We start from the raw sequence: 21,594 nt of genomic DNA on the forward strand, positions 1-21,594 counted from the left end.
ATGCTGTTTGGAATGTCTTGAAGTTGGTGATGTTGAGACCTCCTAAGGTTTTGTGTAATCTTAGTTTCTGTAGGCTTATTCTGGGTTTTTTGCCTCTCCGGAGGAATTTATTTATAAGAAAATCCAGTTTTTTGTGGAAATCGCCTGTGGTTACGAGTGGGAGCATGCTGAGTAGGTAGTTAACCATGGGTGTTAGCATCATTTTTTTTTTTTTTTTTTTAAGGTTTTTATTGAAGAAAAACAAGAGGATATACATACATCGGGTGCCAAATTCCGAGCATGATACATCAATAGGTGAGCAAGGACACAATGCGTAAAAAACAATTTTACCAACGGCTGCAATTGTGGCAACGATATGTACTCCAAGGGGAAAAAATAACAGCAATCCGACCAAACAGTAATCCACAAAGCCAGCCCACCCATGGTACAGGATATTAAAAACCCCAGATTAGACACCCGACAAATAGGAAATCAACACAGGATAATCGACCCGTCTCTTGTGAAAGAAGAAAGGAAGAAGAAAAAAAGGTCATAGAACTAAACTAATATAAAATAATAAACCCCTCCCCATTCCCCCCACCCTACACCTCTGCAATGGCTACGGCCCATCCCCACTAGCAGCGTGCCTGTCGCCCCAGAACTTGTACCTAAAAGAAGGAAAGAAGAAAGTGGAGGAGGGAATATTGAACATGCCCCCCCGGTCTCCCTTTCCCCCCGCCAGCCGCAACCCACCCCATAAGTCTCCAGGATAAGAAAACACAACAAATAGAATCCAACAGGGGGGAAGCGCGAAAAAAAAACCACCCCCCTCCGTGCAATCATGAGGTACAATCCCGTGTCAAATGAAGTCTTTTCCCAAACCCATACGGTAAAAGTCAACCCTGGCCGCTACGATTCTTCATGCGAGCCCTGTCCATTCGAACCGCCATCACAGAAAGGATATCCAAAAATAGAAAAGGTTCAAAGTCAACACGAAAGGAGTGATACCAGGATAGACGTTTACAAAGTCCAAAAGTCAAACAAAGTTCACTGCCCACCAGCAATAAGTCAGCAAAGCGTTTTTGATCACTCTGAGAGAAAAGGGGCGAGGTATTAATCCGACATTCATTGGAGAACTCACACTGAAGTACAGGAATAGTCACATCCATCGCGGGCGATATCGACATAGGGCAAAACACAAATCCGATAGTTCCGGGCTCGCTCACTACCATCTGGGGGTCGCAAAAAATTCCAAAGTCCGACTTCCGCACAGGGTCCTCGGTAGCAATCGGAGCTTGCTCCGCGGGTAAGGCATCTTGGTTCACAACCAACAAGGGGTCGGAATCCGGTCTCCGGCAGATGTTATCAACCGTTACAACCATCCTCTGGACGGGGGCGGTGACTCGTAAGTGGAGCTCCCAAATGGCGGCCATTACAGTGTGCAGCGACGGTGTACTTTCAGCCCGCTCCATCGCCCCTCAGTGAGCGACCGGGCAGGTATCTGAACCCCGGAGGTCGACTTCTCCGGGGCACCAGGCAAAGGCAATGCAGATGACAACTGTGGGCACTTCAAAAGCACGATCTCAGCACCGTCGCCGTCAGCGAGGAACCAAGCCCATTGACCCCGGGAGCTCAGCGGGGCCTCCGGGCAGCGGATCCCCGACTAAAGCAATCGATACGTCAAGCCGCTGCAGTTGCGGGATAAGGCTGCCACCGGATCACCATCCAAAACGGAAAAGAAAGACACCACTTCGGGAGACCGGAACCACCCACGTCCCGCGGCCGATGTTGTTCAACTCTAACCGAGCTGGGTTAGAACTCGAGGCCCCGGCTTCAACTCCGGGTTAGGCCGAGAATGGCGCACGGCGTATCTTCATCATTTGAGCAGCTAGAAATTCCGGGATTGCACCTTTAGAGTCAGGCGCACTTCAGCTACACGGGAGTCTGGTGGGAAATCAGGATGGTAGTCAAGATTTATGAGCATCCGGCGGAGGTCGGCAGAGCCGGGAGCTTATGCGGCCATCTTGGTAGCTAGCGTAGCTCCTCCTCGTTAGCATCATTTTGATTGTTTCCACCGTGCCCCACCAGCTGATAAACTATGGTGACCATGAGTCTAACTTCTCTTTCAGCTTGTTTAGTATTATTTTTTCATTGTAGTCGAGTGTTGATTTAAGGTCCCTCCCGAAATAAAGACCAAAGTATTTCAGGAATTTGTTTTGCCAGGTCAACCCTGAGTCCCCTAGGACTGCCCTAGTTGTGTGCACATTTAGAGGTTTGCATTCAGACTTGTCCCTGTTAAGTTTGTAGCCTGTTACCTCCGCGTACTCCTCAATGGTGGTCATTAGGGCTGCTATCGAGGGGCCCGGGTTCTCTGTTGTGATGAGTATGTCATCCGCGTATGCAGCTAACTTAACCTTATTCCCCCTGATTGGAATCCTTTTTATTTCGTTGTTATCCCTGATCATGCAAAGTAGTGGTTCCAGGGCGAGTAGGAAAAGAGCCGGGGGGAGTGGGCAGCCTTGTCTCGTACCTCTTCTCAGGGTGAGCGGCTCCAAGGTGCCCCGTTGACTACCACTCGGGTTTTCGGTTCGTTATAGAGCGCCATCACCATCCTTCTATAGTTCACTCCCAGCCCGAACTTTTGCATGCATTGGTCGAGGAAGGGCCACAACACTCTGTCAAAAGCCTTCTCGGCATCAAGCGTGATCATGACTGCTGGGGCATTGTTAGTGGAAGCGTGGCATAAGAGTCTCTTATTATCCTGGGACATTCTGTTTTTGAGGAAGCCCACCTGAGAGTTATGGATTAGATTTGGGAGTTGCGCGTTAAGTTTCGCCGCTAGGACCTTTGCATAGATCTTGCAGTCAACATTAATTAGGGAGATGGGGCAGTAATTTTGTGGGTGCTGCGGATCTTTGCCTTCTTTTGGGATGACTATTATGTTGGCTTCTGTCATTGAGTTAGTCATTTTCCCCTTTTGGATACAGTGCGAGAAGACCTCTTCCATTGTGGGTTTGATTAGGCGGAGGAAGTGCTTACAAAACCCTGCTGTGTAAACGTCCGGGCCCGGGGCTTTGTTGTTTTTGAGGGTCGCTACTGCTTTTTCTATCTCCGCTCCCGTTATGTTTTGTTCTAGGGAAGCCCTTTGTAGGTCCGTCAGCTTTAAGGCTTTTGTCCTCCCTGTAAAGGTCCCCGTAGAAGTCTTTAAAGACCTTGAGGATCTCTTTGTTTGACGTTTGGGAATTCTTGTTGGAGTCTGTTATTGCTGCAATTGTGTGCTGCCTCTGTTGCCCTTAAGGTATGAGGCTAGCGCTTCCCTGCTTTGTTCGCTGTACATAAGTTTATTGCTTTGTATTTGTTAATCCAGGCCCCCGCCCTCTCACTCAAGATCCTGTTGAGTTCATATTTCTTCCTAGTCAGGTCCGTGAGTGTGTTCCGGTCTGTTAGATTGGAGCTATGGCTCATTTCTAGTTCTTTTATCTGCCCTTCGAGTTCTAGTACTTTTTTATTTCTTTCTTTGTTCATTCTGGATTTGATGGGGAGTATTTTGCCCCCGACTGTGGCTTTCATGGCGTCCCAGGGAGTACCTCTGTCTGTGTCCGGGTTATCATTGAACTCTAGGTAGTCTTTTATGGTCTCTTCTATTTCGGCTACATTGGCGGGGTTTTTGAGGATGTCGCTGTTGAATCTCCATCTGCGGCTTATGTGTTCGTTATGTTGCCCATTAAGTGTTAGGCTGATATGTGAGTGGCCTGATATTGATCTTGGGGCGATTTCTGTGTGATCGATAAGGTGCGTGTGTGAGGCTGACATTAGATGTAATCAATCCTGCTGTACGAGTTATGTGGGTGGGAGTAGAAGGTGTAATCCCGGATGTCTGGGTGCTGAAGTCTCCAGGGGTCTTTAAGTTGGAGCTTGGCGCACAGATTCTTCAAGGTATTCTCCCCCTGAGAGAAGTGGCTGATTCTTTGCGGGTGCCTGTCTGTGGCTTAGTCTAGTACTTGTTTGAGGTCCCCTGGTACAATCAGGAGGCCCTCTTGGGGTAACTTACTCAGTCTGTTCTCAACATTTCCCCAGAATGCATTGTCATCTGTGTTGGGCCCGTAGGTATTGGCAATGTGGAGCATCTCCTCCCCCCTCTTGAGGCTGGTTATTAGGATTCTACCTTCCTCATCGGCGTAACTCTCATGTACAGCTAGTTTGGCTTTTTTGTTCATCAGTGTAATACCTCCTCTCTTTTTGTTTACTGCTGGCCAGCATATCGATTGCCCTATCCAGTTCGCCCTCAGACGCTGTGCGTCCTCAGCTGAAAGTTTAGTTTCTTGGAGCACACGCACACCGCTCTTTAGCTTGGCTAGATACTCTTTCACTCTTCTTCTCTTAACGGGGTGGTTGAGCCCTTTGACGTTGAAGGAAACTACCTTGATGTTTGTAAGAAGTTGGTTTTGCGTTGCCTGTGTCATTCCTTAAGATGAGTGTCGCTCTTTAGTGAGGCGCTCCTGCATGTGTTTAACTGCCTTGTCTCCACTCCCAGCGCAATCTTAACCAATGTCTCCCTATGGTGCATGCTTGGTAGTGCTGGGTGGCTTAGTGGTCGTTTGTGTCTGTCCCTGAATGAGAAGGAGAAGATAGGGAAAGAGAAGGAGAAATAAAAGGTAAGCATAGAAAACAAAAAGATCTGTACTCGGAGACCCCCCCAACCCCCCTCCACACTCACCCCCGCCCCACAATGCTAGCTAACAGGGTGTGCGACAGCAAAGTTCCTTCCCCCTCACCCCCGAGGTTTGTGGTGAGCTCCGTCCAAACGCTCATAAAAAAGTGTCACTTCTGTGTTAGAGTATATGGCTACTAGAGATTCCTCCAGTCCCCTGCTAGACCCCGCTTGGTAGCAAGATCAGGCATCTTGATTAGTGTAAAGGATATATGGGTGGTCCTGTTGTATCGCCATTCCCCTCGTTTGCTGTTCCTCGCGGAGCTTATGTGTGGTTGGGGTAGATGTTGCATCATGAGGTAGATCAGTTGTCTTAGTCCGTAATAGTCTCTCTTCTATTAGCTTATGTGTGGTTGGGGTAGAAGTTGCATCATGAGGTAGAACAGTTGTCTTAGTCCGCAGCAGTCTCTCTTCTATTAGGCCGTGGTTACGCGTGTCGCTTCTGTATGGTTGAGATAACCGTTGCTTCTTGAGGTAGAACAGGTCGCTTAGACCACTACAGGCTCCCCTGTCTGTGGTCACTGCTGCGTTGGGAGACCTCAGCATCCCCCCTCCTCCGTGTTGTCCAGAGGTGCTCTCCTTTGGCTCCACTTGGGCTTTGGGCTTCCATATCTTCTGGATGTGGGCCTTGGAGGTACCTTCTTAGCTCGTAAGGGTCATCAAACACTACAGTTCGCCACTTGTCTGTGATTCTCAGTCTTGCAGGGCCCGCAAAGCTGAAAGTGACATTGTCTTTCCGCATTCTTTTTCGTAGCGCTAGGAATCCCATCCTGGTTTCCACTGTTTGCTTTGAGAAGTCCTGTGTGATTATTACTTTGTTACCATTCCATTTTAGGCTCTGGTTTTTCTGTGCCACCGCAAAGATTGCCTCCGTTTGGTATGATCTTAGGGGCCTGCAGATTATTGGACGTGGACGCGGCCCTATGGCGGTTTAACTGCTGGCACCCTGTACGCCTTGTCTACTTCAAATTGCCTGTCAAACTTGATTCAAGTCAGTAGTTGTATTAGCTCCTCTATGAGGGTTATGCAGGATCCAGGTTTGTCTTCTTCCCCCTCCGGAATTCCAAGTAATCGTATGTTCCCTCTTCTAGTGCGGTCGTCCTGTTCTGCTAATTGCTTTTGAATGATGTTGGAGGTCTTGTTGATGGCATGCAGAGATTTTTTTGCTTGTACATTGTCATCTTCAATGTCGCTAATGCGTTTTTCTACAGCCTCTATCCTGTTTGTTTTGTGTTGGTCTGCCCTTATGGCTGCCAGTTCTAGTTGCATATTGACTATTGTTTGTTTAGTTGTTTTGGCCAAGTCATTACCCTCTTTAATAATCTTTAGGAACATGTCCAGAGTTATCTCATTCCTTTGCTTTAGTGGTGAGTCAGGCGGGTCTTTTCTGTACTTCTTGTTCTCGCTGGTGAGCTTGCCCTCTTGCCCTGCCATTGTTGCGAAGCCTCTTCTAGTTAGGTAGCTAACTAGTCTGCCCTCTTTCTGCTGTGTGGGTAGGTTAGTTTGTTCTCCTCTTGCTTCTGTGTTCCCCCTGCGTGAGGTCTGGTAGTCTAGTCTGTACCTGCTTGGTTCTCTGATGGACCTTGTCCTTGTCTTTGCCCCTGCCAGCTCCGCGCTTGAGGCGCCGCTCTTTATTGCAGTGCTCCCTTCACTCTCTGCAGAGGCGGTCAATTTGAGAGGGTATCTGCGCGGCCTCTGATGTTTGACCCTGTTTAGTGGGAGTACGCCTTGACTCTTTGGCGGCACAAGTAGTCTTGATTCACTATGGCAAGGCTTATGGAAGGGAGGCTCGTGGGCACGCTGCTTGTTATGTTATGTTACAAATTATTTCCATAGCGCGACATACACCGGGTAGGTTTCTTGGTGCTGGAGGGCAGGGCGCTGCAGCAAAAGTGGGTTAGATGAGATAGGCGGACGTGAATAGCCAAGTTTTAAGCTGCTTCCTAAATTGAAGATGGTTGTCGGTTAGTCGTAAGGAGATAGGGAGAGAGTTCCAAAACTGGGGAGCCAGCGTTGAGAAACACAGCCCGCCATGTTCATTTCGTTTATATCTTGGGGTGCTCTAGAGACTTTGGCAGGATGATCGAAGGGCGCAGGAGGGACTGTATTTCTTGATCTTACAGGATATGAATACCGGGATGGTGTCCGTCAGAGCTTTATGGACAATAAAGCCTAATTTAAATGCACAACGTTGGCTCACAGGGAGCCCATGCAGTTGTTGCAGCAGGGGTTTGACTTCATTATCCACGATGAGTATGGTTGCTTGTCTCGCTGTATGGCCAGACAGTGGTCACCGCGCTAGAGTCGGCCTCTACCTTCCGCTTTGTTTGCCTCTGTTCGCGTTCTTCGTTATCGTGGTTAGTTGTGAGATCGGGGCCTGTTTTGGCGCTTGTTTATCCTCTTGTGTCGTTTGTGCCCGCGGTTATCTTTTGGGTATTGCACCCCTCCTTTGATTATCGAGTGCCACTTCCTGCTCTGCACTCATCGGCCCAGGAGTGGCGATCTTGGCATATATTGTTGGGTGGCGTGCTTTCGGTTTCAGGTTGCACCGTGTTCGCTGTGCCGGTCGCTGTCCTTGTCTTTGCTCCTGCTAGCTCCGTACTTGTGTCGCCGCTCACCGCAATGATGTCCCCTTTCCGTGGTCATTACTTGGTTGGTGCCGATGGTCACTGCCAGCAGTTGACTGGGATGTGTATCGCTTTGTTTGGCAGGAGGGCCTCCCCTGGTCTGCTGGTTAGCCTGTAGTGATCGTTTTGCTTGCCCTACCACTTCCGTCGGCCCCGCTTCACTTGCTTGTGCTCCTCAGTGTTTGGCAAACAGGTGGCGCTTGTGGGCTCCCCTGTGCAGCTTGAGTATGCACTCGGGACAGGGTTCTTGCCGTAGTTAGGACTCTGTTGCCTGTGGTGGTTTGGCCGCTGGGGGAGGCTGGGGCTCTAGTGTTGCTTGCCTCTGGCCTGATCAGCTTGTGCCTCTCTTTGGTGCTGCCTTTATCGGGCTGCGTTCACTGTGCTCTGGAGCCTTCCCCTCAGGGGGAGCGCTTCAGCGCTAGCAGGCATTAGTAGATCCCGGCATGGCAGTGCTTGGGCGGGTTTTCCTGACTCTAGTCGTTGTTGCCGCCTTCTGCCGCGGTCTAGATCTGGGTCAAGATGGCGGCTCCCACTTGGGCGCCTTCAGTTTCGTTTTTAGCGGTGTTGCGCAGGGGGACCTTCGCTGGTGAGAGCTCCCCTTCGTTCGCTCTGCGCGCCCTGTTAGTGCTTCTTGCACTCCTTCTTTGCCTCTGTTTCGTCTTCTCTGCGGCACCGGTGTACGTTTGGCGGTATTCTGCCTCTGTCACACCGCTGTTTGGTTGAGGGAGCGGGGTGTGGCGATGACAAAATGCCGGCCCCCATCTGCGCGCTTTCAGTTTCTATTTGGTTTCGTTCTTGCTTGCCGCTTTTCTGCAGAACCACCACCTCCCTTTTCGCCTCTTTGACACTTACTTGGGGTTACTCTGGGTTTATGCCGTACCCGGTTGTTCCGTGGCTACGCTTCGTGCTTCTGTCAGTGACCCCGCGCCTCCAGCCACTTCACGCCGACCTTCTGTTATTGTGTGGGCGCCATTTTGTCGGGCAGCCTGCTCTCTCTCTGTGGAGAACAAAGTTGGTAATTCCTTCGAAGTCTATGCTGGCGAGGTGTGCTTGCTCTCGGTTTGCGCCCCAGATGTTCCGACGTCCTTGTGGCCCCTTGGATTTTTGGACGGTGCTCGTTTCGCTATTAAAATTCGCCGTTGTTCCCCTCGGGGATGCGGAGGTATCGGACCTAGGTGCCGGTCCTCATTGCCGTCCAAGCCACCTTAAGCCTTGGTTTTTAAAAAAGGGACTGCAAACTCTTTATGGTCTCATTTAAAACTGGCAACTCATGAAATGTTGCCCTTTATTTGTGGAGTGGTGTATAACAGAGGAGTACGTGGAGCAGAATGACGTAGGATGAAGCGGCTTAAAGAAGAGTGAGAGTAAACTGGCATAGAGTGGGGTGGAAAGTGTGTGGAGTGGCATACACTGATGTGTAGTGGCATGGCATGGAGTAGAGTGGCGTAGAACAGACTGGCGTAGAGTGCTATGGACAGCTGCGTGTAGCAGAGTGCTGGACAGCGGCGTGTAGCCGAGTGCTGTGAAGTACAGTGGCATAGAGTAGCAAAGAGTGGCGGAGAATGGTGTGGAGTGGCATAGTGGCACAGCGTGGAGCGGCGCATGGTGGCATAGAGCACAGTGGCGTTGTGCGTGGTGGATTGGAGTGGTGTAGAGGAGAGTGGAGTGATGTAGAATGGAGTGGTGAGTAGAGCGGAGTGGCCTAGGGTGGAGCGGCTAAAAGAAGAGTGACTAGGAGTTGAGTGGAGTGGAGTGGCGTGTGGTGCTGTGGAGTGGCATGGAGCAGAGTGGCGTAGAGTGCTATGGAGTAGAACGGTAGAGCAGCCTAGAGTGGCATGAAGTAGAGTGAAGTGGCATGGAGTAGTGAGGTGGTGTCGAGTGGAGCGGCGTGGAATTGTGTAGGGATGTACAGTGGCGTAGAGTACTGCAGGGCACTGTGGAGTAGAGTGGAGTGGTGCATGGTTGAGTGGCGCAGGGTGGCATAGAGTAGAGTGGTGTAGAGTGCCGTGGTATAGAGTGCAGTGGAGTGGCGTAGAGGTGAGTGGTGTATTGGAAGGGGCCCAGATATATTTAAAATTTGATCCCAACGATGCTTGAAGAAACGACTGACACCTTGGCAGGGGTTGCTGCTTTTACAAGGCAAGGATTCTAGTTTAGCAGCTTTACATCACTAGTATGAGTACTAAACAAAACAAGCACTGGCAAAGCCAATATGTATTGCCTTTCGAGAAATATTGGTTCATGTTGTACAGCAGCATTGCTGCTTTCAGCATGGCTAAACGATTGTGGTGTGGCATTGGGTGGATAGTAAAGTGGTGTGGAGTGGTGTAGGGAAGCGTGGAGTGGAGCAAAGTGGGAGTGGTGTAGGGCGGAGCGGCTTAAAGAGGAGTGACAGAGTAAAGTGGTATTGAGAGGAGTAGTGTGTGGAGTGGCGTAGTGGTGTGGAGTGGCATGGAGCAGAGTGGGAAAGAGTGCTATGGAGTGTCATGTAGTAGAGTGCTGTGGAACAGCATGGCAGAGAGTAGCACAAAGTGGCATAGAGTAGCGTAAAATAGAGTGGTATAGAGTGGGGTGGTGTAGTGGCGGGTGTGGAGTGAGGTGTTGTGAGATGGTGTGGAGTGGCATGGTGTGGAGTGGCATGGAGTGAAGTGGCATGGAGTTGCGCAGTGGCGTAGAGTGCTGTGGAGTGCCACATAATAGAGCGGAATAGAGTTGAGTAACGTGGTGGAGTGGCATAGGGTTGAGTGGCGGAGTGTGGAAAAGCAGAGAGTGGAGACAAGTGGCATCCAGAAGAGTGGAGTGGTGTGGAGTTGAGCTGAAGGGAGTAGTGGGGCGTAAAGCACCGTAAAGTTCAATTTAGTTGTGTAGAGTAGAGCGGCATAGAGTAGAGTTGCCTAAAGTAGAGTGGAGTGGCATACCGTAGTGACGTAAAGTGGAGTTAAGATGAGTTGCATTGAGTGTAGAATGGCGAGAATGGCAAAGAGTGCTAAAGAGTGGTGTAGGCTGAAGTGGCTTCGAGTGGAGTTGCACAGAATGGCGTAGAGTGGCAGATTGCACAGTGGAGTAAGTGGCATAGAGTAGAATGTAGTAGAGTGAAGTAAAGAGACATGCCGTAGAGTATAGTAGAGTGGCACAGAGCAGATTGGAGTGGTGTAAACTGCAGTAGATCGGTGTAGAAAAAGAGTGGCATGCTGTGGAGTGGCTTGGCACAGAGTAGAGTGGAACAGAGTAGTAGAGTTGTTGGTACAGACTCAAGACATTTTTCTTTGAAGTAAAGAATAAGTGTGTGATTCATCGATATTTAGGCCAACATACAATGTTCACTGTTGCCAGGTGAACTCTCAAAGACGTGATGTATGTTGTACCACGTGTATATATAGTTGAAGGTATGGTTAAAACCTCTGCCTAGAAGTCATTTTAATAAATGACAGGACAAATTCACCCGATGTCAAATAATGATGCTTTTCTTTATGCTTTACCATTCAATCCAGGCATGACTCACAAGTCCTGTAAACACCGTTTGCCTAAATAGAGCCACCAAATGACAATTATATAAGCGAAGAGTCTCCATGCACAGAATCTAAAAACACAATGTAAACTCGGCCTTTCCATGTTCCTACAGTATAGATTTAAGTGTGAGTTTCAGTGTTACCTGGCCGAACAGGTGGCTGGCTATCTTCCGACAAAAGGAGGTCTAAAATTACATTTTTTAGGCATATTAGAGTACTGGACTGCTGTGCCATAACAAAATGTCAAGAATGAGCCCTCAGGAAAACTTAAAAGGCAGAATGCGCTTGCTAAAGCCGACTGCCTAATTTAACCAGAATGCAAAGCAGAAAACGCCCGCTCATGGGACCAAACAAAGAAATGAAAGTGTATTTTTGTGACCCACACAGGACACTTTTGGAGCGACTTTGAAGGTGTTCAGTAGCAAATGGCAATCGTTATAACACGTCAGCCCGCCTATGCCATAAGTAAAAGTAGTAGTGCCTCCGTGTAGAAGCATGAAACACATCGTACTCACCTCACGGTAGAAGTAGTTTGAAACAGGATATAATCCACGAGCATTGTCAATGACAGGTCTCTCTGCCACCGCAGACCAGAGCTGGTCCAGGGGTCAATGAATAACTGTCGCGTCAATGAATAATGTTGTAAATTGACTTACTTGTATTTCACAGCAATTTATGCTAGCCCTTCCTTTGTGTCCTTTCCCCTATTCTGTATTCCAGAGTGTTAGGATGTTCTATGCTCTAGCCTTCCCCGTGATTCTAACTTGTTCAGTTACGAGTTGGGTCAGCTGGGAAGAAGATCGCTGTTACCTTCTATGACAATAAATGTCTGCTCTGATCTCTACTTGCACTGGTATCCTGCCTCTTTTCATTTACAACAATTTGGCGACGATTTGGTAGCTGACTTGATTCGAGGATACCGATCCACAGACAGCAACGGCAGTGAGCTCTTTCTTCTCAAAAAGAAAAAAAAGAAACGGACCCTGCGTGCAGTGGCTGGTCCTCTCCGCGACGTCTCTCATCGGCTGAGTTTTTTGGTGACTTTAGGAAAGGTTCGTGAAGTTTGATTAACTTTTGAGATTAGACGCTAACCTTAACGTCTCTGTCTCGAGCGCAGCCACGAGAGCGTCATCAGCTGTGCTCTCGTCGCACTCGCGCTGCGTATCCTGGCAACGCTTCCTGACCTCTGTTACCTACACGGAACTGTGACGTCACCGCACAACGTGCCGCCATCTTGGATTTCTTTGTTTACTTCGTTCGTCTTCCACGAAGCTTCCCTGCACACAACGAGCAAGGACTCTGCCCCACATATACGGTGACTGAAAATTTTACTTGAATCTTCTTACTTTTATTGTGTTATATCTACTTTCACAAGGCTAATTGTGCTGGTGCCAATTTGTTTACAATACAACTTTCAAACTGCTTTACCCTTTAACAAAGCAGTATGGCTCAACAAATTAATGTTGCTCTACCTCCACCATTTTGTCCGAACCTGGTACTCCTCTCATTCCTTGGGAGGACTGGATAGTCATGTTCGAGAACTACTTAGATGCTTTAGATGGCCAGCAATTTCCTGCTAAACGCAAAAAAGCTTTATTACTAAGTGCTGTAGGAAAAGAGGCTCAGCGTATTTTTAAATACTTACCTCAACAGTTACACTCATCTGCGCAATCAGCTCCTGATGAATATACTGATGCCATGTCTCGTCTAGAAATCAGGTTTGCCAATGAAGAAAAATTAGTCTTGAATAGATTTAAATTTTATACTCATAAACAGCGCGCTGAAGAGTGTATCGACGATTTTGTAGCTCGTCTGAGAGAACTTTCAGTCAAGTGTAACTTTGGAGCCATCGCTGACGAAATGGTGAGAGATCAACTAATAGTACAGTGCAACAATAAGAAGATCCAAGAGCGACTATGGGCAGCCAAAAATCCTTCTCTCAAAAATGCTATTGACCTTGCCAAAGTGGTAGAACAATCAGAGCTATGCATGAAGGAGTTGCATAAACCAACTTCTGTCTCAGTTGTTTCTGATTAAACTTCACAGGAATTTGAGGGTTGTGATGAGGAGTCTGTTGCTGTTTTGAAATCTAAAGGAAAGTTTGTTTACAAACAAAAACAGCAAGTGAAGCCTAATGCAAAATTTTGCTCAAGATGTGGGAGTAATACCCATTCTTCCGATGCAAGGTTTTGTTTCGCGAATAATAAAGAATGTTTGAAGTGTGGAAAAGTAGGTCACTTTTCCAAAATGTGTCGCTTCAAAGGTAAACAAAGAGTGGCCGTTGTACGAGACGATAGTATGGACTTTCACAGAGATAACGACAAAATTCTAGTAGTTGTAGAACCTCTTTCTGATGTAAATCTCATCAACGAAAAGAGAGAAATTCGTCCAAAGGCCGAATTCAATATTAATGGTCATGTTGTTACTTTAATGGTAGACACAGGCTCGAGGCATACAATAATTCCAGAATCTTTGTTTAAGAAAGAATGGCCTGATGTTCCTTTGCTACAGTGTGACATTGTTCCCACTGGGTTCCAAGGTGAACACATAGAAATGTTGGGGTATTTTGACGCGAACAATTCTTTTTCAGGCAGAATTATTGATGGAAAGGTATATGTAGCACTAGATGGTCCTCCAATCCTAGGGTGGATTCATCAGTACGACCTTCATATTAGAGTGGATCCTCGTGCTGAGTGTCAGGTCATGGTGGTAGATGATGAATCCTTGAATGACATCATGCGTGAGTTTGAGAGTGTTTTCAGAAGTGAATTGGGTCGACTTGATGGTTATGTTCATAAAATTTTGTTAAAGAGAAATGCTATTCCCATTCAGCACAAGCTTCGAAGAGTTCCCATAACTGTTAGAGATGAAGTGAAAGATCTAATAAACGAAATGTTACAGGGGGGGGGGGTCATAGAACCCGTGGAGGCTTCTGATTGGGTGTCCCCGGTAGTGATTTCACGCAAATCAGATGGGAAGATTAGGTTCTGTGTGGACCTTAGGTCCCTTAACAAAACTTTTATTGCAGACACTTTCCCACTTCCCAATATAGGGGAGTTAGTGTCTACGTTGAATGGGGCAAAATTCTTCACCAAACTTGACCTTAAGAGTGCGTACCACCAGATTCGTCTTCATGGCGAATCGAAGAGTCTCACAGCTTTCATTACCACGGAGGGCACTTTTCAATTTACCCGTCTCCCATTTGGCCTTACATCAGCTGCCAGTGTGTTTCAACGCATGGTGACGCAATTGTTTAAGGGTATAGACAAAACAGTGTATTTTCAAGATGACATCTTGATTGTTGGTAAGACTGTTGAGGATCATAACTCCACTCTTAAGGAGGTTCTCTTTAGAATTCAGGAAGCAGGTCTAACTTTACGCAAAGAGAAGTGCTCCTTCTTAGTGCCACAGATCGAGTATTTGGGGTATGAAATTTCCTCACAGGGTGTTAAACCTAAGAAAAACCTTTTAGAGGCGATACGTTTAGCACCTTGCCCGATTGACAAAGACCAACTCAGATCTTTTATGGGTCTCATTGAATTTTATTCTAAGTTTGTAAAAAACTTTTCAGACAAGACAGTTGTTTTAAGATCCCTTTTAAAAAAAGGAGTGAAGTTTGTATGGAATGATGCTCATGAAAAATGCTTTAATGATATCAAACATGAATTGTGTGACGCGAAAATGTTGGCACCTTTTGATATTAAGCGCATGTCCACCCTAATGGTTGATGCTAGTTCGACAGGATTGGGAGCTGTTCTTTTGCAGAGGCATGATGATGGTCTGAGGGCTGTTGCTTTTGCCTCACGCACTATGTCTCTTTCTGAGAAAAATTACTCAGTGATTGAGAAAGAGGCATTGGCTGCTGCTTGGGCAGTGCAGTACTTCCGAACGTATTTATGGGGTACTCGTTTTAAGTTGATCACTGACCACAAACCCCTTATCAGTATTCTCTCTCCGGGTAGTTCAGGTAAAGGCTCTCCGAGACTTGCTAGGTTGGCATCTAGACTTCAGAAGTATCAATATGATATTTCTTTTGTCCAAGGTTGGCGTAACATTCAGGCAGATTGTCTATCTAGACTTTCTGTTGACTGTCATGCTAACGTATGTCCCTAAAATACGACGGGCCAGGATGGGAGGAAGATCTTTTTCCTACCTAGGCCCAAAGATCTGGAATTCCCTTCCCCAAACCCTCCGTCTTGAAAATAGGTACCTACACTTTCGCAAAGCCATTAAAACCTGGCTTTTTAACCAATGAGCGCTTTTGGTTTCCCATTCTAACCTTTCTGTCCCTCCAGTTCAAATTTCTGTTTAGCGCCGGGAAGCCCTTTTTGGGCATCTGTCGCGCTCTATAAACTAAATAAATAAATAAATGCTGAATTGGATCTGCAGGATGATATTGCGATAGCATATGTGCAAGATGTGTTATCTTTGGGTGTTGGCACTTTCACTCAGGCTGATTGGTTCTCCGCTATGTCTCAAGATACTGTTTTAAAGGCGGTTGTGGATATGGTGAAGACAGGTGTACGACAGGAAAGTTGTGTTCCTGTTTCTGTTCGTCCTTATATCAAAATTCTGGATGAATTGTCGATTTCCGATGGCGTTATTTTGATGCGTGGTGATAGGTTTGTTCCTCCAGTTTCATTAAGATCTAAAGTTATGGCTTTGGCTCATGAAGGCCATTTAGGTCAAACTTTCACCCAGCGTAGAGTTAAAACGGATTTTTGGTGGCCAGCCATGGATGCCCAGATTGCTTCTTGGGTTCAGAATTGTTCCTCTTGTAAGAATTGTGATTAAAGACTTAAGTTGGCAGGTGCTCATACGTGTGGTGAGATTGTTGTTCCACAACGACCTTGGCATAGCGTATCTCTTGATTTTATTGGTCCCATTTCTGAGTTGCCTGTGGATCAGCGTTTTGCTATTGTGGTTATCGATCTTTTTTCAAAGTGGCTTACTGTGAAGTTTGTTCGTGATATAACTACCAATTCCACAATAAAATTTTTGTCTGCCTTGTTTTCTGAAGAGGGGTGTCCTCATACGCTAATTACTGACAATGGTACTCAACTCACATCTTTTGACATGCGTAACTTTTTAATTAATTGTGGTATTACTCATCACAGGACTTCGCTATACAATCCCCGTGCTAATGGAGTTTGTGAGAGGGCTAACAGACTCATCAAGGGGATTATTCAGATGTCTTTGGCTTCGGGTGGGTTTTCTCATGATGCTGTTCGTGATATGGTTTGGGCATATCGGTCGACTCCACATGAGTCTGACGGTAAGTCTCCTTTTGAGTTGATGAGAGGTAGGCGTCCTGGAACTAAATTAAATCCCTCTTGGTTGAAGAATACGTCTCTGGGACTTTATGGTGTGCCTCAACCTGATGATTCTGTACGGAAAATTTCCTGTGGTGACCTAGTCAAGGTTAAACCAGGCAGAGTGTGTAAGGGTTTAAACAAGTTTAGAGGTCCTTATAAAGTTAAGTTTTCTTTTCCTGATTATGTTGTTCTCGAGAACGGCGAGAAGTGGAATCTTCGTAATGTTGCTTTATTTCAGAAGTGCAGTCTGTCTTCTAATTCTCCTTCTTCTGGTGGTGTCTCTCTGGTGCCTGATTCTTGTGACTCGGAATTGACATCAACTTCTGGTTATTTGTTATCTTCTTTTGAGGAGGTACCTTCTGTTTCTCCTGTTGTTCTGAGGGAAGAGGGTGGTGGTGATGCATCTAATGTGTGCCAACAAGTTGTTTCTGATCCTCTTGGAGTTAATTCACCTGTTGGACCTCTTTCTGTTACTAGGGCTCCTAGAACACGTCGACCTCCTCCATACTTGAATGATTATCTGTGCTAAGCTGCCTTCCTTCTTTGTGATTTGTTTTGTTGATCTTTATAGTCCTTTATGGTTATTTATTTAATTGTTGAGCTGTTCTTTTGCTGCGTTATTTAAAGGGATAAGATGTGTTGTAAATTGACTTACTTGTATTTCACAGCAATTTATGTTAGTCCTTCCTTTGTGTCCTTTCCCCTATTCTGTATTCCAGAGTGTTGGGATGTTCTATGCTCTAGCCTTCCCCGTGATTCTAACTTGTTCAGTTACGAGTTGGGTCAGCTGGGAAGAAGATCGCTGTTACCTTCTATGACAATAAATGTCTGCACTGATCTCTACTTGCACTGGTATCCTGCCTCTTTTCATTTACAACAAATAACTGTTGCGCCAATGTCACAGCAACATCCTACAGAATTTAAAAGTATATAGTCTAACAAAAACAATAGGAGTATAAAACAAAGTAAGAGAATAAATAAGAAACTGCAAGGACAACACTGAACCGGTCGAGACGCCTTGTATACAACGATTGTAGTTTCCCAGGGTCTTGAGTTCACACAGAAGAGGTGGTTTTATAAAGACAGTCTCCAAAGAGTCTAATGAAAGAATAATTTATTTTTGGCAGGAAGTAAAATCACGCCTAACAACAATTTGTCGTAAATAATATTTTAACTACAACACTTCCTGGCCATTGAGTACAGAACTTCATGCAGCAGTTTCCTATCGAAAGATACCAATATAGTCATCCATTCTCCTAACACATAACACAACTCAGGTGTCTACTGTTACAGAAAAGACTACGGACCTACTCAAAGACTTCCGTTGCATCAACCTAAGAAGAATGAATTAAATGACAAAACTGACAAAGGATTCAAACCTATGCCATTTAGGTTGCATGACACATGCGCATTAACCGGCAGAGGCCTCTCACAAGTGTGGGAAGATGAGAAGTGCAGGTAAGGCAACTCTAAAGGGAGAACAGGTGCAATCCAAGACGGCTGAAATAATTACTAAGACAAGGCAGAAATGTGAGCAACCACTGGAAGCTCCAATGTCTTGAATTTTGAAGCAGGGTGAGGCGTGGAAAGCCTTTGTTACCGTTTAGAAGGCAGTGCAAATTAGAAAAGTCGGTAGAGATCACCTGCCTGTGATGGCTACATTCAGTGAGACTCGCAGCGACTGTTTTATCTAACAGGTATCAAACAGCCACGGCTGCAGGTCACTTCAGTAAACAGAAAGCCATTCCAAGTAGCACGGCTATCTATTTAGATAAGATTTTACATTACGGAAACGTAGAGATCAAGATTTCGCGCTTAGAGCCTGATCGAGTATTCACAATCACGAGATGTACTTTCCACGAAGTCGCAGAAGCCTGGTCACGCTGCCTCTGTGAATGGCTGTATTATTTATTATCAACCAAAGGGCAGAACAGCTGCCTTTTTTAAAAAAGTTTGCGTTAATAATCCAGACTGAGTTCGGAACGCGCTACTGAATACATAGTTTTAACCAGAGATCAAAGATCTGAGCGGACGTAAACTGCTAATGTGCAAAAAATACTAGTTGGAGCGCTTGAGTAGGACTGGCAAGGCCAGGCACCGGCGCACTGTTAAGAAAAAAGGGTTCCCTGCATTTAAATGATGTGGACATTTTAGGAACAAAGAAGTGCAGTCGGAGTAGGTAAGTTCCCTCCTCCCTTTCGCTTCCAGGAGCCCAGACCTTTGAAGCGCAAAACTCACAAACGCATGCAAAATGCCGTCCAGACCAGTGGGCTTCAAACTTTGAGCAGTTACCTAACATGGGAAGGAATCCCTTTCTCGTGGGCAGCAAGGAGAACGTGGTCTTTCTTATCCCTTTTATTTATCTATGTTTATTATTAGTGAGTTTGTTCGCGATGTGGTTTTGCATTGCTGTTTTTTGTTCACTCGCTGCAAGGTGTCCTCTTTACTGCATAATCAATGTACAGTGTAAAGATTAAGATTCAGTAGCTCAACATATTTTGCATACCACAGACCTAGTTGTGAGGAGCAACAGAGAGATTCACAAATAGGTATAACTGATGTAGAAAGTTTTCAAACAAAAGATGGTATTCACCGACCACCATGGTTGAGAGAGAGACTCTGCTTGAGTGTGGGAGGGGGGGGGGAGCTCACTTAAACTATCAAAAAAGAACTCTCCGCTGGCTCACAAGTGCACAGTACACCGCACTTAGTTCGCGAAACAATGCCACAATGCTTGCATTGATGCCCTCTTCTGTATATAGGTCGCAACAATTACCTATGTGCCGCATTCATCTTGCATTACAGCCCAACACACTCTAGTGCTGAGCCTCCATGAATCTGTCAGACGCTGGCCTCATCATCATTCCTGACCTTCAGGATGTTCCCTCGTACAACACTCACACGTGTTAAGCTAAACCCTCCCCGTGTAGCGGCACACTACCACCTCCACCCCCCCTTCGGGGCTCACCTGCTGCAGTTGGCGCCGGGCCCTCTGTAGCACCTCTTCGTAGCCCTCCCGGCGCAGCTCGCTGAGGCTCTCATAGTACTCCTCGGGGTCGCCGCTCTCGCTGAACAGCACCCTGGAGAGGATCTTCCACCCGCAGGTGTCCAGGGCATGCCCCAGGTAGAGCTGCAGCTGGTGGCAGAGGCCCTCCACGGGCGGTGCGGGCGGCTCGGGAGCCCCAAAGAGCACGGCCCACACCCCCGCTGGCTCGGCTGGCAGAGGGGGCAGGCAGGGCTCAAGCTCGGCGCTGACGGCGCACAGCTGCTGATGCACCGCCCGGAGGTCCCGCGACGAAAAGAGGCCTGCCCAGCTGCACTCCTCCTCATCGGCCTCTCCCGGCGCCTCGGGCTCACCGGGGACGGCCCGCAGGGGACTCCCCCGGCTGCCGCTGCGCCGGCGCTGGGCCGTGCGGTTGTGGCAGGTGACCGCGAACTTGTCCTCCTCTTCGTTCCAGGCGACGATGAAGACAAACTTGCTCTTGTGCGGCTCCTCGAAGACGTGCGGCCGTACCGACACCCAGTCCGCCTCCAGCGTCTCCTCGGAAGAGGACATGGCCTCCTGGGTCAGGTCTCTAACTGCGCATCCTTGGTGGCCTCCTCCTGGCAGTCAGTCTCTCTCTCTCCCCCGATGATCGACCTCCCGCAGTCAAAATCTCGCACAACCGGTGCACGCGATCCGGAAACACTGCAGCCTTGCCGGCACCGGAGCCACTTCCCAATGGTCCACCGTCTCCTCCTTCTCACCCGCAGTTACCAGAGTCTCACTCTTTTGCGGTTATTTCCCCGGTTATCCCTCTCTCCCTTCGAACCGCACTCAGCTGGGAGTCAGTAAAGCTCTTTGTTTCGCAGTGACGTGTATTCCAAGCCAGGGCTCGCGTGTCCGGATCTGTTTACACCGAGCCGCAGCACCTACCGGGATCCCTCCGCCGCTGTCATTATCCTGCTCACCGTCGCGACGCTTCCCTCAACCGCCCTCCTGTACCCACAGCGCCTCCCACCGGGCCTCCGCAGATCACCTCCAGCTGCCCCCGGGTGCGATTGTTCCGCTAGCTCCTCCTCCTGCCCTCTGTCACCAGCGTCGGCCTCATTCTGAAAAACAAAACAAAGCAGCCGTTCTTTGACCAGTGACGTTGGGCCGCTGGGAGGAACGTAAACATGCGCACGTGCAGCAGCGCGGAGTCGAACGCTGCGCGTGCGCATAACTACTACCTGTGCTCTACGAATTCTTAGAAGCGAGCATATAGAGCGGGCAACGATCGTTTCCAATGCGCCTGCGCCAGGTTGCACAACTGCACGTGCCAATGTTTACTTGAAACATAATTGATGTTCACGGGAGTGATCGTTTAGACTACGGCTGAAGCTGAAGTCCTGAGCACAGCTAGCATCCTTTATTATGGTTATGGTGGAGTACAGGAAACGGTTTCCGTTTAAACCCCTAAAATCAGTAGCGTGAGAAATAACCCCTCCCTGCCAAATGTGAAGAAGACTAAAAAAAATTCTAGCTGGTGTGTCAAGAATTTTCAATTCTATTATGGACACAGAAGTGAGGATTATGCTTCTCTTTGTTTACTGGAATAAGGCGCTCGACCTCGGACCTGGGGAACTTGGTTCGAGTCTCGGTAACGACGCCAAAAACCCCCTTTGATTCTGGGCAAATCACTTAATCTCCCCGTGCCTAAAAAAAAAAAAAAAAAAAATGAAAGTGTGTCCTCATGTAAAGTAACTGGTGCTATGTAAAGCGCTCTGATAACTGATTCGGTTCGGTTCAAGTTCGCGCTATATAAAAAACTCTCTAAAAAAAATAAAGTCAAAGTCGAAAAGAACTTTGTTTCGGCAATATGCCATAAAAGCACAGATAAAAAACATACATAAGACACCAAATTACTATTGCACATTAATTTGGACATTTTAAGGCCAATACAAAGTATTTTTAAGGAGACTGCAAAGGCAGAAAGGAGCAAGTTTATAATGTGCTTTCAGGCCTGGAGAACAGACATATCACATTGATTAAAGACATTAAATACCAAGCAAAAACAGGGCAGATATACACATATTTAAAGTCATTTAAAACCAATGGAAATAAATAATGTTAAAACCAGTAAAAGCAGTTTAAAAAGCTAAAAATAGGAAGCAATTTTCCGTTCAGGTTTTCTCATGAGAGATTGTGCAAATTTAAGGTAGCAGCAAACTCATGAGATGAGCACACTTGGATTAGTCCTGAGCTCTGATTCTCTATAATAGCTCCACACATATGCCACATTGCAAGCAAGAATCTAGAAGTTGCAAAGACAAATAATGGGTGTGACTCATATTTTAGTAGCCTATAGGCCTCAGTGTGATCTCTTATTCGCATGTTTCTAATCAACTGGAGCACCCATGTGGACCATGGCCTTCCACAAGCAGGGCAGAAGAGGATAACACGAAGTTCAGACTCTTCAGTCAACATACAC

General features: G+C 47.1%; 1 protein-coding gene across 2 annotated transcripts in view; it reads right to left on the minus strand.

Moving 5' to 3' along the window:
• JMY (junction mediating and regulatory protein, p53 cofactor) overlaps positions 1-20,295 on the minus strand; it is a 573,379-nt gene extending 553,084 nt beyond the window's left edge. Inside the window, exon 1 of one of the 2 annotated variants that reach the window (XM_078675206.1) lies at positions 19,110-20,295. In XM_078675206.1, coding sequence (XP_078531332.1) covers positions 19,110-19,697 — 588 coding nt within the window. In that variant the 5' untranslated portion in view covers positions 19,698-20,295. The remainder of the gene's footprint in view (positions 1-19,109) is intronic. The other variant, XM_078675207.1, reaches the window with a different exon arrangement.
• Positions 20,296-21,594: the final 1,299 nt, after the last annotated feature.

This window comes from Lissotriton helveticus, chromosome 2_1 (genome assembly GCF_964261635.1).
Source record: "Lissotriton helveticus chromosome 2_1, aLisHel1.1, whole genome shotgun sequence".
NCBI lineage: Eukaryota > Metazoa > Chordata > Amphibia > Caudata > Salamandridae > Lissotriton > Lissotriton helveticus.